Here is a 16743-nt window from a genome sequence, read left to right on the forward strand (position 1 = left end):
AGCATAGAGGGAGAGTCTCTGGCTGCCAACAAAGAGTTCTGGGTTCGATTCCCGGATAGGACGAAAATTCCGATTTCTTTTTTCGGTTACTGTATTGGTACCAATTAGTCCAACCTCCTATCTCTCTCCCTCCCTAAAATTTCTTTTAAAAAAAACGACTGTCAATTTTCACAATAGTTGAATTGTAAAGTTTACAAACACATATTGTATAATTTGCTCTATATTATTCGACTTTTTAAGTTTCTTGCTAGCCTTGCTTGTTGGATAAAATTTACAATAGTAGATCGTAAAAATTACTAAATGAGAAGTACAGTCCACCGTTACTATTTAATTTAATAAAAATTACGATAGTGAAATAGTAAAAATTCCTTCAATTTTTTTTCCGTGTAGTTATAATGGTGTGATCACTCAGAAATTTCAACACAATATTTTTAGATATATGTACTTTATTTATTTAACTAAAATTTCTTCAGTTTAATAATTTAATTACATAAATTATAAACATAAATTTTAAAAAGAAACTTTCAAAAATATTTTTTAGAGTTAACCATTTTTAAAGTTTTTGATAACAAGCGAAATTTATCGATAAAATTTATAAAAATAGAGTTTTTAATTTCTAATCTCTACATTTATCTCTTTTATTTCATTAGATACTTTAGGAGTCTATAATTACACAATAAGTAAATTAAAAAACAATTTCTTTGCTTTTAACCATTTATTACTCTCAGAAAGTGAGTTAGATATTGTTGAGTTATTAATGTAATAAATTAATAAATCAGCAATTCTTTTCGTGATTGAAAGATTGCTAAAGTGGGGGATTCCCAATAATAGTTTTGCTATAAGAGCTGTTTGATATTACTGTAAAATTTATGAAAAGTTTCGATTCGTTCCATTGAACTAAACAACAAGATGAAGTTAATAATTTCAATTTCGGTAAGTGTTAATTTTTTTTATTAATAAAAATTAATAGCAGCACTAATCTTTGCTTAAACTTTGGTTAGCTTGTACTAAGTGTACTAAGTACTATAGTACTAAGATTGGTAACTGGCCTACCATTCACTCAGATAAATTACTCTTATCAGCAAGGCCCGAATATTGTAACCACATCTTGGAACTTCGAATGTACAATTGTGTTCCAGAGTATAAATTCTAATAAGAATACTGAAAGTTTTCCGACTCAATGGATTGCTGAGTTCATAAATCCTGTCAAAAGAAAATACTTTTATGTCTTTGATAATTACTTTGCGCTGATGAACGATCGTCAGTTGTGGGATCTAAACCCGTTTTATTCCGATCCTACACAGTAAGAAAATTAAAAAAAAATTTTAACGATTTTTATTAAATAGAATAGCGGTGGACTATACTTGTCATTTGATTATTTTAAGTATCTATTATTGTTAATTATATTCAATAGCAAGAGGCTTAAAAAGATGGGAAGTACCAAAAGTGCACGTCTTATTTATTTTTTAAGAAAAAAATAAATTGTTGATTTTTAAAAGAAAAAAAGAATAATTTATTTCTTAGAGTATTTTATAATTTTTTTTTGATTTATTGGCGCCTAATTTTCTTGTCATATGCGCGCGCCTAAAAAATCTAGTAATATGATTGGTTGATCTCATTTTAACTTGATTAAGTGGCGCCATAGTTTTCACGTGAGAGAAATAAGAAAAGTTATTTTTTACACGTGTGTATCATTGTGAATTTTAATAAAAATTAATTTTAAAAAATACTACGTAATCTAGGCTAGTGATATTAAATACGGCAGCAGTTAATCGAATTCTGGAACTAATAAAAAAAGCCCGGTCTCGATACATCTATTTTTTCGGAAGTTATCGTGTTTACATACAAAATCAGCGTACTTAAGTTATTTTTTACAGAGTATTTTACAATATGTTTTGAATTATTGCCGCCTAATTTTCTTGTCATATGCGCGCGCCTAAAAAAATCTAATAATATGATTGGTTGATCTCATTTTAACTTGATTAAGTGGCGCCATAGTTTTCACGTGAGAGAAATAAGAAAAGTTATTTTTTGTACGTGTGTATCATTGTGAATTTTAATAAAAATTCATTTAAAAAAAAAAACTACGTAAGCTAAGCTACTGATATTAAATACGGCAGCAGTTAATCGAATTCTGGAAGTAATAAAAAAAGCCTGGTCTCGATACATCTATTTTTTTGGGAGTTATCGTGTTTACATACAAAATCAGCGTACAGACATCCGGACGTCCACGTAAAAGTTTTTTCGAAACGTTTTTTTTTTCAAAGTAGCAACATTAAATTATTTTTATAAACTATAAGATGGATTAATTAAATTGTTTTCTCGATGTACGTCTACTCATATTATTGTATAAGTGCAATATGGTTGTGATAGAGGCATTTGAAGCTTACAAAATTGCTTGACCATGACTTGTCGGGAGTCAAGCACTACCTCAACCGCTTCGCGATATGAGGTGTGCAATTTTATTCAGCTCAATAATTTTTTGATAAAATTACGACAGTAAATAGTAATGAATCTTTCTTAAACAGTTAATTTTTGTCTAAATAATCTGAAAGTTAATACGAGTATAGTCCAGCATTACGATAAATAAATTGGAAATTTTAATATATATTTTTTCGTTGGTACCAGAACTGTCAATGCTTGGAATGTCCAAATCAAAGTTCCGAAAATGTGGACAATCGATCATTCCCATGGTCACTTTACAGAAACAGATGGAGCTATTTTCTCTGTTTTTTACCTTTCGTCTTTAAGCAGTGAGACCGAGATTATTAAATCGCGGGGTGATGAGTATCAATCAAACATCACTACTGACGCACTCGAAGTAGATCCAACGATTCCGGTATCTATGACGTACGTAAATAAAAAACTTGTCGTAGTATTTAGCGTCTGACGTGAGCAAAATCAGGCTCGTGATTATTTTCAGAATTTATGATTGGATTGAACCAGAAAATTTTATTTTGTAATATGAAAATAAACGAAATTCTTAAATTTAAAGAGTTAAATTTTGTATTTTTATGTAAAAAAAATTCCTTTATCTTACTAGAAAAAAAAAAATTAGGAAAACGGTTGACCCTGAAGGCCATCCCTGCAACTTCCCGCTAATTCCATACTTAGGCGCTTAAAATTGCACTTATGACTTTTTTGAGCTCTTCGAGCTCAAAAATACAGTTTATGTGTTATTTTGAGCTCTCCGAGCTCAAAGAGATAGCTTTCCTATGCTTTTGAGCTCTTCGAGCTCAAAAGTCTTATCAAAATTCGATGAAACACGATTTTTCTAATTTTCAAACTGCTGTAACTTTTTAATAAATCAACCGATTTTCACGCGGTAGGCGGCGATCGATGTGATTTTTTGAGCTCTATAAATGATTCTCAACAAAAAAATTGATCTGATGAAAAATTTCGGAGTTATTACAAAAAAAAACACTTTTTTCGATTTTTTTCGACAACGATATCTCACGAACGCATCAATCGATTCTGACGCTCTATGTGGCGATCGATGAGGGATTTCAAGGTTAAGAGCTGATTAGTTTTTGAAGTTGATCAGTTCAGCCAATTCGGAGATATTTAAAAAAAATGAAAAAAAACTAACTTTTTTTTTCACTTTTTTTGCAATTTCTCGAAATCTACTGGTCCGAATCGATTCCAACTTACAGGAAATCTAAGTTTGGCGAAGACCTTTCGAATGACACCAACTTCGATTAAATCGGTCAAGCCGTTCAGAAGTTATAAGAGGTTTACATACACACACACACACACACACACACACACACACACACACACACACACACACACACACACACACACACACACACACACACACACACACACATGCATACAGACGTACGGACATCATCGTAAAAATAGTCAGGGAAGCTTCTTAGGACTTAAAAACGCCGAGATCTGTTGAAACCTCGATTTTTGCAAAACGGGGTGAAAACAATAACTTCCCGATTTTTCGAAAATCATTAATATTCTTCGCGGGAAGTTAAAAATGACTTGATTAAAGAAAAACTTTTTCTTCAAAATGTCATTCTTGTTTTAAGTAATTCAATTCTCTTAACTTAATAAATTGATTCTTGAATCAAGAAACTTGGTTGTTTTTAGATAAGATATATACAACTTCGCCCAAGAATTTCTGTCTCTTGGATCAAGATAGACGGTAACGTTGGTTCAAGATATTACCGACTTGTTCCAAGTACGGCGCCACTCGAAAATTAACATATTATTTTACTTGTTTTAAGCATATAAATTTTTGTATTTTTGCTATTCTCTGTATTAATAAATATTTTTCGGCAAATAGAGAAATACAAATTTTTTTTCTTCAAAGTTTTTTTCTGACCTAAACTTATAACATTATAAATAAAAAAATTAGTTCTTGAATCAACAATCAATAATTCTTGAAATGAAATAAAATTATTCTTTATTGAAGAGAATCTTTTTTGAATAAAGAATTCACTTGTATTGATCAAAGATAATATAGTCTTGAACCTCGTCAAAATGTTATCGATCGGAGTGATTAGATCTCTTACTCCAAGAAACATGAAATCAAGACGAGAATTTCTTGAAATCAGACAACTAGTTCTCTTTAAAATAATTTTCTTGGAGCAAGAATATTTTTCTTTAATGAAGATATTTTTTTAACAGTGTAAATAAAAAGCTCAAATTTGTTTTTGACTGAAAAAAAATTAATTAACTTTAGTTACTATCGTTAGTACAGTGAGGCAATCTTTGCCATGACAGAAAAATTTACCTTTATCCCGACTAGAATTTTAGTGAGGCATGCCGAAAAATCAGTTCGGGGCGAAGTTGGCTTTCCGAACTTAGGCTTGCCCAATTCGGATCTTATTTGTTTTAAATTAGGCAAGCCGAACATTGGTATGCCAAAAGAATTCCACATTCGATGTAATCTCGTAATAGTTTGGCACTGCCTAAGTTCGGCATATCATGGATTGCCTAATTGGTACGAAATAACGGTAACCAAAGGTTTACCGAAGTTTGGTTCACCAAGCTCGGGCTCACTTAGGCAAACCTGTGGCAATACCTAAGTTCGGCATGTCATGGATTACCTAATTAGTATGAAATAACGGTAACCAAAGGCTTACCGAAGTTTGGTTCACCAAACTCGGGCTCACTTCGAAAAATCTGTGGCAATGCCTAAGTTCGGCATTTCATGGGTTGCCAAACTGTTATCAAATAACGGTAACCAAAGGTTTACCGAAACTTAGCATACCACGATCGAGCTTCTTTAGGCAAAACTGTGGAAGTGCCTAAGTTCGGTATGTCATGGGTTGCCAAATTGTTATGAAATAACGGTAACCAAAGGTGTACCGAAACACTTACCCGACTAGAATTTTAGTGAGGTATGCCGAAAAATCAGTTCGGGGCGAAGTTGGCTTTCCGAATTTAGGCTAGCCCAATTCGGATCTTATTTATTTTAAATTAGGCAAGCCGAACATTGGTATGCCAAAAGAATTCCACATTCGATGTAATCTCGTAATAGTTTGGCACTGCCTAAGTTCGGCATATAATGGATTGCCTAATTAGTACGAAATAATGGTAACTAAAGGTTTACCGAAGTTTGGTTCACCAAGCTCGGGCTCATTTAGGCAAACCTGTGGCAATACCTAAGTTCGGCATGTCATGGATTGCCTAATTAGTACGAAATAACGGTAACCAAAGGCTTACCGAAGTTTAGTTCACCAAGCTCGGGCTTACTTAGGCAAACCTATGGAAATGCCTAAGTTCGGTATATCATGGATTGCCAAACTGTTATGAAATAACAGTAACCAAAGGCTTACCGAAGTTTGGTTCACCAAGTTCGGACTCACTTCGGAAAACCTATGGCAATGTCTAAGTTCGGCATTTCATGGGTTGCCAAACTGTTATGAAATAACGGTAACCAAAGGTTTACCGAAACTTGGCATACCACGATCGAGCTTCTTTAGGCAAAACAGTGGAAATGCCTAAGTTCGGTATGTCATGGATTGCCAAACTGTTATGAAATAACGGCAACCTGTATTCTGAAGCTTGGTCTATCAAAATGAAACTTGACTAGGTAAGTCTGTGGCAAGTCTAACTCGACCGTTGCAAGTCTAACTGTGGCAAGTCTAACTCGACCGTTGCAAGTCTAACTGTGGCAAGTCTAACTCGACCGTTGCAACGGTAACCGAATGTTTGCCGAAGTGTCGGGCTTATAAGGATCTTGAGGCAAGAGGTCGCTCATCATCGGCGTAGCGTCGCGGTATGGTATAGGGCTCTCGTGCGTCGGGTACAGTGTTCGAGTCTCGCGTTCGACATGTAAAATTTTTAATAATTAATAATTATTAATTATAATTATTCTTAAGGCGAGTGTGAGGTAAATTTAAGTGCTGTGTGTGACTAATGTATCTAACTCCATCATTTCCTCCCCCCTTGACCCATAAAATCGACCAATCAAAAACTTCTTCATAGTAAGAAAAACCCTAAAAAGCGAAAAAATGACCGAAAATATAAAAAAAATAATACTAAATAAAAAAAAAAAAAATTTTTTTTATTTACTTAATATTTAAAAAATTTTGTCCTAAAGTCGATATTTATATTTAAAATTTAAAAAGTAAATTAAAAAAAATAAGCATTCATTATTATTAATTTTTGCTTCATAATAAAAATAGCTAAAAACAAAAAAAGGATTCAATTTGGATTCTTCCGTGCGAATTTAGTTTCTGAATTGCTGCCTAGTTAGGTAGCCAAATTCGGACCGATTGAGGCTTGGATAGTCACCAGCAAGTGTGGTTTCCAAACCACCGCCTAAGTCGGAAGCCAAGTTAGGCCCAAACTCGCGACTGCATTACTTCCGGGACGTGGGCCAACTTTGGCTTCCTGGTTCGGCGCGAACTTGGAATTCGGCATGCCTAATTCGAAACGAACCACCGCCGAACTTAAATTTCTGGTCGGGATGCCACCAGATTGATAATATTTTATTTTTTAAGTAAACAAATGATACCATATGGGTTTTTTTTTCGTATTGCACGACTCATGATGCGAAGCATCAGAGAGTGCTTTACGATCGAAAAATTTTTTTCGCCTCATTTTAGCAACTATTTTTAGTATTATAGCCTTGTTAGTTCACGGAATCAAGATATTTTGCATACTTTTGTCGAGATAATTTATTGGAGATTAATTCTATACTTTCTAAAAATTGATTTACTGCAATAGAAACGGAAAAAAACATCAAAATAGGTCAAAAAATTTTCCTGTCCGTCATGCATGAAACCCCGGAAGCACTGTAACTTGTGAAAAAATCAATTATTTGAGTTAAATTTTTTTTTTTTGAATTCTAATCGATGATTGTAGGTCACTGAATGCGAATGGTTAATTAATTCAGTGTCGTTTAATTACAATTAATAAAAAACGAAAACTACAAGACTGTATATCTATATATATCCATGTAAAATTAACATGGATGGTGATATATCTATATCTATAGATATTATGTACATTTTATTCCACCAGGGGCGTTTGTGCAGTACCTTCCTACTACAGCTGTTTTTTCGGCAATTAATTTTGAACGACTTAAGTTTTTTTTTTTTTTTTTTATATTTCATAATTAAATGAGCATTATGAGTCGTGCACTTTTGGATTTTCCAAACTTTTCTTTAATCTAATTTTCGACCAACAAACCTTTAATTTGCCTACAAATATCACAAATTTCCCCTTCTCCATTCATAAATAAAGGGGTTGCGCCCAATTACCCCATGCGATTCTATGTGTAATTTTTTATAAAATTGTATTTATTACTAAATAAAATTATATACAACCATATATGATTCAATATGATTTCACAAAATATTTTTCTGCTGATATTAAAAAAAATATTGCAAAATAATCTTAAAGTATTTTTAAGCTTCCAAATTTTCACAATATTTTCAATTAATATATTATCGAGTTAAAAAGTTTTCTCCTGAGATTAAAAAATGTTTACTTAAAATAATTTGGCAAATCACTGACTAACACCTTGACCGCGGTTTTCCTGATTAACTAATCATTAAGTCTATAAAATTGTTCAGTCAAGTGAAAGCGATCGGTATATAAAAACGGGTCGGAAAATTCAGTCATTACAAAACGACTTCTAGCAAGTGTTAAAAAGTAAAACTTAAGAAAATATTGGTTCTTCCGATTCTTCTGTGCTTCACTGCTGGTGCATTTGCTCAGTCATCAGGATATTCTTCATCATCAGCGCATTCGTCATCGTCAGCATCTTCGTCTGCCTCTACTGGACCAGCTTACGTTTATCCTCCTGTAACCAATCCTGGTCCTTGTCCCTACGTTGCTGGAGAAACACCTGATTTTGAACGTATAATTATATTTATATAACTTATTTTATTAGCTATTAACCCTAGTAAATTTATGGCTTACAGAAGATACACAGAAAAAAAGGTTCACTTGAGCAAAAAAAATATTTTTCTTCCTAATTATTTTCTTAAGCGAAAAAAGATTTTTTTTTGACACAAGAAATTTCACTTATTTCAACAAAATTAATTCTCTTGGTTTAAGAAATACGTATCTTGATCCAAGAAAATTTATTTAAGTCAAGAAAATCTTGTTGTGAAGAGAAAATTCAGCCTCGAGCTCCAAAAAATTTAGTTCTTGATAGAAGTTAATTTTCTTGTCTTGAAAAAATTTCTCTCTTGCTCCAAAAAATTAAATATAAAGATAAAAGTTAATTTTCATTAATATTTTTATTGATTAACATGTCAAATGGGTAGATCAAATAATATTTCATAATTTTTTTTCATTCAATATGTATAATTGCACGGTAAAATAATATAAAATGGGTATCAAATATTCTCGAGAAAAATTTTCTCAAGGTGAGAAAATTTTTTTCTTAGCTGAAGTAGGTGGCGCTGCTTCCCTAAAGTATCTAAAAATCTTGATCAAATATAAAAATTTATTGTATCAAGTATTTATGATAGAATTAAGAAAAAATGACTTCCACCAAGAATAGAATTTAAAGAAAAATTTTTACTTCGGCTACCACAACTTCGGTATTTCTTTAGGCACCCGACAAATTTTCTTGAGCCAAGAATTTTGTTCTCCAGTCAAGAAATTTTTCTTTCTGTGTACAAGAGTAAAATTTCATTGAAATGAACCCAGAATAGATATTTTTTGGTCTACAAATAAATGTAAGCATATAAATTGAAGCTTATTTTATCAGCTTCCAATTGAATTTCACAACATTTAAATATCTCGACGCGTTCAAAAGTTATTTGAAGGAAAAGCAGTAAAAATATGGAATATTTAAATTTTCAAAATTTTGAAATGCTGTAATTTCTAAACTAATTGTCCGATTCAGCTCAAATTCAAACTTGACCTTCGTAATTGTCCATAGAATAAGTATGTTGAGTTTTATTAAGATCTCTTAAAAATTGTAGACGCTATCGTGCTTACAAGCCACGTTATAGTATGTATGACGCAAAAATATCTATTCGGGGTCTATTTTAATGAAATTTTATTCTTGTAGACAGAACGAAAAATTTCTTGACTGGAGAACAAAATTCTTGGCTCAAGAAAATTTGTCGGGTGACTGAAGGAAGACCGAAATTGTGTTGGACGAAGTAAAAATTTTTCTTTAAATTCTATTCTTGGTGGAAGTCATTTTTTATTAATTCTATCATAAATACTTGATACAATAAATTTTTATATTTGATCAAGATTTTTAGATACTTTAGAGAAGCAGCGCCACCTACTTCAGCTGAGAAAAAAATTTTCTCACCTTGAGAAAATTTTTCTCGAGAATATTTGATACCCATTTTATATTATTTTACCGTGCAATTATACATATTGGATGAAAAAAAATGATGAAATATTATTTGATCTTCCCATTTGACATGTTAATCAATAAAAATATTAATGAAAATTTACTTCTATCTTTATATTTAATTTTTTGGAGCAAGAGAGAAATTTTCTCAAGACAAGAAAATTAACTTCAATCGAGAACTAAATTTTTTGGAGCTTCGAGGCTGAATTTTTTTAAAACAACAAGATTTTCTTGACTTAAATAAATTTTCTTGGATCAAGATAGGGTAAGTGTGGGTATTTCCGCGGCTTGATGTGTACGTCTAACTTTGAAAGCATATTTCAAAGATTCACAATAAAATATCGTCTTAATTTTTTTTTCTTATCGATAATCAACTTATTTTAAACTTTGAAAAAAATTAAGAGTATGATTTTATGTTGAATTCATTAAATAATTAACATTTGAAAAGAAATTGTAAGTGCTAGTATTACCGTGGACCTTAAAATGAATTGTGACAATTACCGCGCTACAATTACCGTGGATGTTACAATTACCGTGTGACAATTACCGCGGAATCTGATGGAAAAAAAATTAATGGAATAAATTATAAGGACAAACGTTTAATAAAAACAACATAGTTTTTTTTATAAAAAATTAACTTTCAACTTTAATAAGGCACAGCATGTTTCAATTTTGGTATAGCTGACTAATACAATTAAAACTATTAGATATAAAAGAATATTTAATTCAGTCAATATCATTATTTTTCATTTCCGCTTCTTTTTTTTGAAGTTCAGCGATTTGTCTTTTCAATTCAGCTGCTTCTTTTTTTTTCAATAATGATTCTTCTTTTATTTTGTTTTTAATTTCAATTTCTTTTATTTTTTGTTCTTGTTTTATGATTTTTTGTTTCTCTTTCTCGAGTTTTATTTGCTCCTTTCTAAGTATTTCTTCTTCTTTTCGAACACGCTCTTTTTCTTTTTCTTTTTTCATAATCTCTTGTTTTTCAATTTTAATTTTTCTTCTTAAAACTATTGCTTCTTTCTTTGACTGTATTTCGTTTTCTTTGGCTTTTTTAATCGATTGCCATTGAGTACTGGTCAGCACAGATGGAATTTTCATAGAATTAATTGCACGTTTTTTATTTTTTGTTGAAAGATCATACCTTGGCCAATGTAACAATTTTTGAAATGGATCAGAGAATTTTCCAACTTCTAGGTCACAATTATTAGAGACATCTTCAAGTGGAAGAATTTTTTCCCTGTCGAAATTTTCAGAAGTTGCTAGAGCTTCATCAAAACTAGGAATTTCTAATTCTAGAACGTTTGGTCTTATGACTAGTGACTTTTCAGGAATAACTTCTCCTGATTCAGGTACTTCTATCTCCATAGAGTCTGAAGCGACAATTGGAGTTTCTTCAATCACCAAGAGTCGTGGTTCCGGTGGTATTAGTGAAATGGTTGGAGTTTCTTGATTGGAGAGGACAGAATCTTCGGGGACTGGTGTTGAGGAAAGAATTTCCGTAGATTGGTCAGAGTCAATCACAACTGGTAATTCTGGGGTCAGGAAATTCGCAATCAATTGCTCTGTTGCATTTAAATCCTGAATCAGATTTTCATGCATATCAAACGTCAATCCCAATAACAAATCAACGTTATCATTTTCCATAGTCTCATCATCTTTTGACATATCCTGAAAATTTTTCATTAAAAATATTATTATATATGAATCATAAAACAGCCTGTATAATTCGTAATTATTTTTTTTTTATTTGAAACATGATTTATAAATTTCTTAAATTCTATCAGTTGATGTTCAAACACACCAATGAATGATCTAGATTATTATCGCGGCAGAAATAAATTGATCAATATTAAAAAAGAAATAGTGCTAAATTAATTTTTTTTATAAGTATCAAATAACGTAGCAGTGAATCATTATTTAATTATCGTGTAAATTGACCGTATAATTAATAATATTAAATAATTATCGTCCTATTGGATCATTCAGTGGCTCCAAGTTTTGTTCTAGTGGTATTGCTATGTTGTCAGCATCTTCTAGATGGTTTCCTTGGAGAGACATTGTGGTTCCTTCAACCAAAAATTCTCCTGAAATATAATGAAAAAAATAGTTTTGAAAGTTTATAAAGTAAAACAATTCTGTAATTAAATAAGTTTAAATATAAACCAAATATTTGATGATTTATGCATCTCACAACTTACCTCAGGGAAATCAACAATTTGATCAATTTTTTTATTCGTTGCTAAATACCATACGTCAAAGAGACTTTTATCTTCTTCTGGTCCAGTCCAATTAGAGCTGCCATGATTTTTAAACGATTCTAGTTTAGTTTTATCGATTAAACTTTCCAAAAAAGTTAATCCTTCAATATTCTTTGTATTTTCTTCTGTCGTTTCTAAATTACTTATTGTTTCACTAGATGAACTTTTTAATCTATTGAAAACTTTTTTAAAGTCAATAGCATTAACATCCAAGGGACATAGTCCACATGCCTTAAATCCATGTTCCATGATTTTTTTAAGATCTAATTTTTTAAAAGTTTCTTCTAGCACAAGTGCAAATTGACACTTTTTAATACTTACAGTACCGCATTTCTGACAAAAAGCTTGAAAGGATTTTTGCCAAGCCATTTTAAAAGTACGGAACAAAGCCACGTCCAAAGGTTGAAGAATGTGCGTAGAATTAGGATACAATGCAATTAGGATAATTTTTTTCTCACGACAAAATTCACTTAATGGCAAAGTAATGTGTGAAGAATGTCCATCAATATATAATATAATTGGTAGTTTTATCTTCTTGTCTATCAACCACGGATAAAAAACATTTGCTATGTACTCATAGAAATTTTTAGCTGTCATCCAACCATTCTCCGAGTGACCAAAACTATAATTAGCTGGTGCTACCTTAATAACATCTTTAGGTAAACTTTCTCCACTAAATAGCACCAAAGTCGGAGCAAGAGTACCTGCTGCATTGGCTGTTACTAGCACAGTGACATTTTCTTTTTCATTGTTATTCACAACATTATATACATTTTTTAAACCTTTTGGAGCAAGAACAGTTGGTGGCTTTGGATTTAATGAAACTGCAGCTTCATCAGAATTAAAAATCCTAGTTGAATCAATTAAAAGTAGATCTTCATCAGTTAAATAAGATTTAATTTCTGTAAACCATGAGCGTATGTGTTCCTCAGATACTTTAGCTCGATTCAGTGATACATTTTCAGCTATTCTTTCAGACACAGTTGGGTGACGCTTTAAAAAACTATCATACCAACCTCTTCCTGGTCGATTAGTTTTGAAAGGAGTTTTTCGCTTATCGTGATCACATATTAGTTTTACGCTTTCAATTAACTGATGTTTTGTAACTGGAAATCCTCGGCTAGTACACAAAAAAATCCAAGCAACAAGTTCACATTCTTCTTTAGCACTAAGTACTGTTGATGGTCCTGGTGGTTTGTCTACATATTTACCAATTTTTCTATCTCTTATCGTTGATTCGGGTATTTGATATTTCCTTGATAGTTCTGCAATACTTTTTCCCTCTTGCGCTTCTTTCACTGCCAATATTAAATTTTCATGCTTGTAGTTACACTTTTTTTTTTTAAAGCTTACATTTTTAACTTGCTTTTTTGTATTTTTAGAACTTTTTTTAGTTTTTGCCATTGTATTTAAGTGTTTACTGTGAGATCAACAACACGAGATATATTAATTTAGAGGTTATAACTAAGTACATTTCAACCGCGGCAGTTGTCGCATCCGTCTGATATTACAGATGTTTCTATTACCGTGGTAAAGTACGAAAACCGCGGTAATACTGACATGCTTCAAAAGTCCGTGACAATTACCGCGGCAGTAAATTAAAAGTGATAATCAATTAAAATTCAATATTTGCTAGATTTTTTGAGCATTAAAAAGTATAATCTTACTCTGAGATGTAATAAATATAGATCTCAAAGCATTAATTCATAGAAAAACACATTTTAATCGAACCTACAATTTCACACTAACTGCAAAAAAACGATGACATTTTCTTTTCAAACGATCAATCAGTTTTCAATCATTTATAACAAACTAAATAATTAAATTTCATACCAGGTCGTTTGTTAATTACATTTTAGAATTAATATATTTATTGCTGAATTTTTTTGAAATTACAAACAATTGTGTGTAATTAATTTGTAATGTAATGAAAAAAATCCGCGGTAATACCCACACTTACCCTACGTATTTCTTAAAGCAAGAGAATTAATTTTGTTGGAATAAGTGAAATTTCTTGTGTCAAAAAAAATTTTTTTTCGCTCAAGAAAATAATTAGGAAGAAAAATATTTTCTTGGCTCAAGTGAACCTTTTTTTCTGTGTAGTCATTTTGTTTGTCTTGATGGTTGTATCTATTTTATTAAAAACACTTTTTTTTCCTCAATAGTGGTTTTAAGTAATATTAGTTACAATGATAACTTTCTTTCTACAGATGGCCGGAGCTTGGTATGAAGCCGAACGTAGCACTAATAATTACGATGGTATGGACGAGTGTACCAGATTTGTTTGGTACCCACAACCCCAGAACAACTCTGCCATACTTATATACAACGCAGTTTCCGGATTGTAATTAATATTTCTTCTTAGATTATCATAATAACTTAGACCTAATTGCCATAATTGATAATTGAAAATTGTTAATTGTTAATTAATATGTTAGTTAATTAACATAGGTACGATATGACTTCTAAAACAATTTCCGTAGCCGACCCGACCAACGAAGGAATAGCTATTACTTACCATGTTCCAACTCTTGGTAACGTTGTCAGAAACCGTGTCTTCCTTGATGTTAATTACGATGACCATGTGATTTTCTACACTTGTGAAGAAATAGGAGGCGGACAGTAAGTATATATAATTGTCAAGGAAGTTCGAGCGTAACTAAAGAGTCAAAATAATGTTAAAATTTTTTTTAATTCTAGTCTTCCCATCTATATCTATAGTCTTCCCAACTATATTTCTATCCTCTTCTTTTTTCTCAGCTGTTGACGCGACGTTGCCAAATCTTTATTCGAATAAATAGCTGACGATAAACGAGTCAAAAACATTAAATTAAACTTTAAATATTTCCAAAATTATATCGGTAATGTATTATTATTAAATTTTTTTTATATTTTACAATAATCCAAGTTTCTTGAGTATAGTTTTTTATTCGTTAAAGTTGGGAGGTTAATATTAAAAAAAATAATTAAAGTCTCAACTAAACGTTTGTCTGCCATAAGAGCTCGTGTATAAGGAGATAAAAAATGTGATTTTTGAAATTTAATATCTAAGTAACTAAATGGTGAATCTTTTTAAAATTTTGGGATTAGATAAATTACGTATTTATTTATACGTATACTTAATTTCAAAGCTCAAAGTTGAAAATTATTTTTTACATTAGATTTGCTCGAACTCCTGAAGTATAATAAAAATTATAAATACAAAAAATTACTTCAAAAGAAGAAATAATCGCTGAAAAAATTCGATATTAATTACACCTGTGAAATTAATGTAATTAACATTTTCTGTAACTTCGGTTGTAATTGATCAATTTTAATGAGCGAGGGCTTATATGAAAGCTCTAATCTCCTATTATTTAAACAAAATAAAAATTTTTTATAAAAAAAATTTTTTAAGGAGGTTCGAGCGTAACTTATGAGTCAAAATAATGTTAAAATTTTTTTTTACTTTCAGCCTTCCCATTATTCGTCAAAATTGTTTATTTTAATTTAAAATAATTGATGATTTTTACTTATTTAATCAAATAAAGTAATAAAATGACTTTGGTATTTATTACTTGCCAGATTAAATAAACAGATTTGGCAACAGCGCGTTTGATTATACCTATTACAGAGACATGGATGAGTGTGTCAGTTAAATATTTCTCTCTCTGTAACTATATTTCTATCCTCTTCTTTTTTCTCAGCTGTTGACGCGACGTTGCCAAATCTTTATTCGAATAAATAGCTGATGATAAACGAGTCAAAACCATTAAATTAAACTTTAAATATTTCCAAAATTATATCGGTAATGTATTATTATTAAATTTTTTTTATATTTTACAATAATCCAAGTTTCTTGTGTATAGTTTTTTATTCGTTAAAGTTGGGAGGTGAATATTAAAAAAAATCATTAAAGTCTCGACTTAAGTTTGTCCGCCATAAGAGCCCATGTATAAGGAGATAAAAAATGTGATTTTTGAAATTTAATATCTAAGTAACTAAACGGTGAATCTTTTTTAAATTTTGGGATAAGATAAATTACGTATTTATTCATGCGTATACTTAATTTCAAAGCTCAAAGTTGGAAATTATTTTTTACCTTAGATTCGCTCGAACCTCCTTAAATAACCTACAAATAATCAGTATTTCTTCATAAAGATTCATTGTCATTAACGTGGAACAATTATTTATAGCTATGAAACAGCCTGGGTCCATTCGCGTAACCGAACAACTGGTCCTAGAATGGAGGCCATCTTGAAAGATGCTTTCGCTAGATACAACCTCAATGTACCAGTTATGCACACCCAGGACAATTCAGCTTGTAACTACGACAGTTATGACGTAACCTGTGCTTAGTAAGCTTTGTTACGACTGGCAGATGGCGCTTTTAAAATCGCTTAAATAATTGCCAGTTAACTGTATCTTATTCACTATGAATAAATTATGATGAATACCCATAAATAGTGTATTTATTATTATTGTTTTGAGATTTAAGGAAATCCAAGTACCCTCCTTGTGTAAAGAATGTCTATAAAAAAATAATACGTAGAAATACTTTTGTTATGCATCTTAAAATTAATTTTTAAATTAATTAATAACATTTTTGAGAAAATTTCCGGAAAATTTACTCATTAAATAATTATTAACATTTAATTGACTAATAAAAAATATAGCACTCTGAATTATTGGCATACACTTGACAAC

At 30.9% G+C, this 16743-nt stretch overlaps 3 protein-coding genes and 1 long non-coding RNA gene across 4 annotated transcripts in view; 2 read left to right on the forward strand and 2 right to left on the reverse strand.

The window, feature by feature from the left end:
• Positions 1–16743, forward strand: part of LOC123262672 (free fatty acid receptor 4-like) — a 106243-nt gene that overhangs the window by 20025 nt on the left and 69475 nt on the right. The gene's annotated exons all lie outside the window — the stretch shown is intronic.
• On the reverse strand, positions 956–2870 carry LOC123262679. The gene is made up of 2 exons (XR_006509014.1): positions 2626–2870; positions 956–1203 (listed from the first exon to the last, which is right to left on the reverse strand). It is a non-coding gene; the product is annotated as an uncharacterized LOC123262679 (long non-coding RNA).
• On the forward strand, positions 8085–16410 carry LOC123262678. Its single transcript, XM_044725013.1, has 4 exons — positions 8085–8334; positions 14268–14401; positions 14509–14679; positions 16233–16410. Exons 2-4 carry the CDS (start codon positions 14268–14270, stop codon positions 16393–16395), a joined length of 468 nt encoding a protein of 155 aa, XP_044580948.1. The 5' UTR covers positions 8085–8334; the 3' UTR covers positions 16396–16410.
• On the reverse strand, positions 11804–13780 carry LOC123262671. The gene is made up of 2 exons (XM_044725004.1): positions 11998–13780; positions 11804–11883 (listed from the first exon to the last, which is right to left on the reverse strand). Exons 1-2 carry the CDS (start codon positions 13459–13461, stop codon positions 11833–11835), a joined length of 1515 nt encoding a protein of 504 aa, XP_044580939.1. The 5' UTR covers positions 13462–13780; the 3' UTR covers positions 11804–11832.

This window comes from Cotesia glomerata, linkage group LG4 (genome assembly GCF_020080835.1).
Source record: "Cotesia glomerata isolate CgM1 linkage group LG4, MPM_Cglom_v2.3, whole genome shotgun sequence".
Lineage (NCBI taxonomy): Eukaryota > Metazoa > Arthropoda > Insecta > Hymenoptera > Braconidae > Cotesia > Cotesia glomerata.

Bases quoted from the DNA above. Each gene is read 5' to 3' on its own strand.
- LOC123262671 (XM_044725004.1), bottom strand. From the start codon at position 13,461: ATGGCAAAAACTAAAAAAAGTTCTAAAAATACAAAAAAGCAAGTTAAA. The intron at 11,884-11,997 runs GTAAGTTGTGAG...ATTATATTTCAG, and splicing joins AAATTGTTGATTTCCCTGAG to GAGAATTTTTGGTTGAAGGA.
- LOC123262678 (XM_044725013.1), top strand. From the start codon at position 14,268: ATGGCCGGAGCTTGGTATGAAGCCGAACGTAGCACTAATAATTACGAT. The intron at 14,402-14,508 runs GTAATTAATATT...TAATTAACATAG, and splicing joins TACAACGCAGTTTCCGGATT to GTACGATATGACTTCTAAAA. The intron at 14,680-16,232 runs GTAAGTATATAT...AATTATTTATAG, and splicing joins GAAGAAATAGGAGGCGGACA to CTATGAAACAGCCTGGGTCC.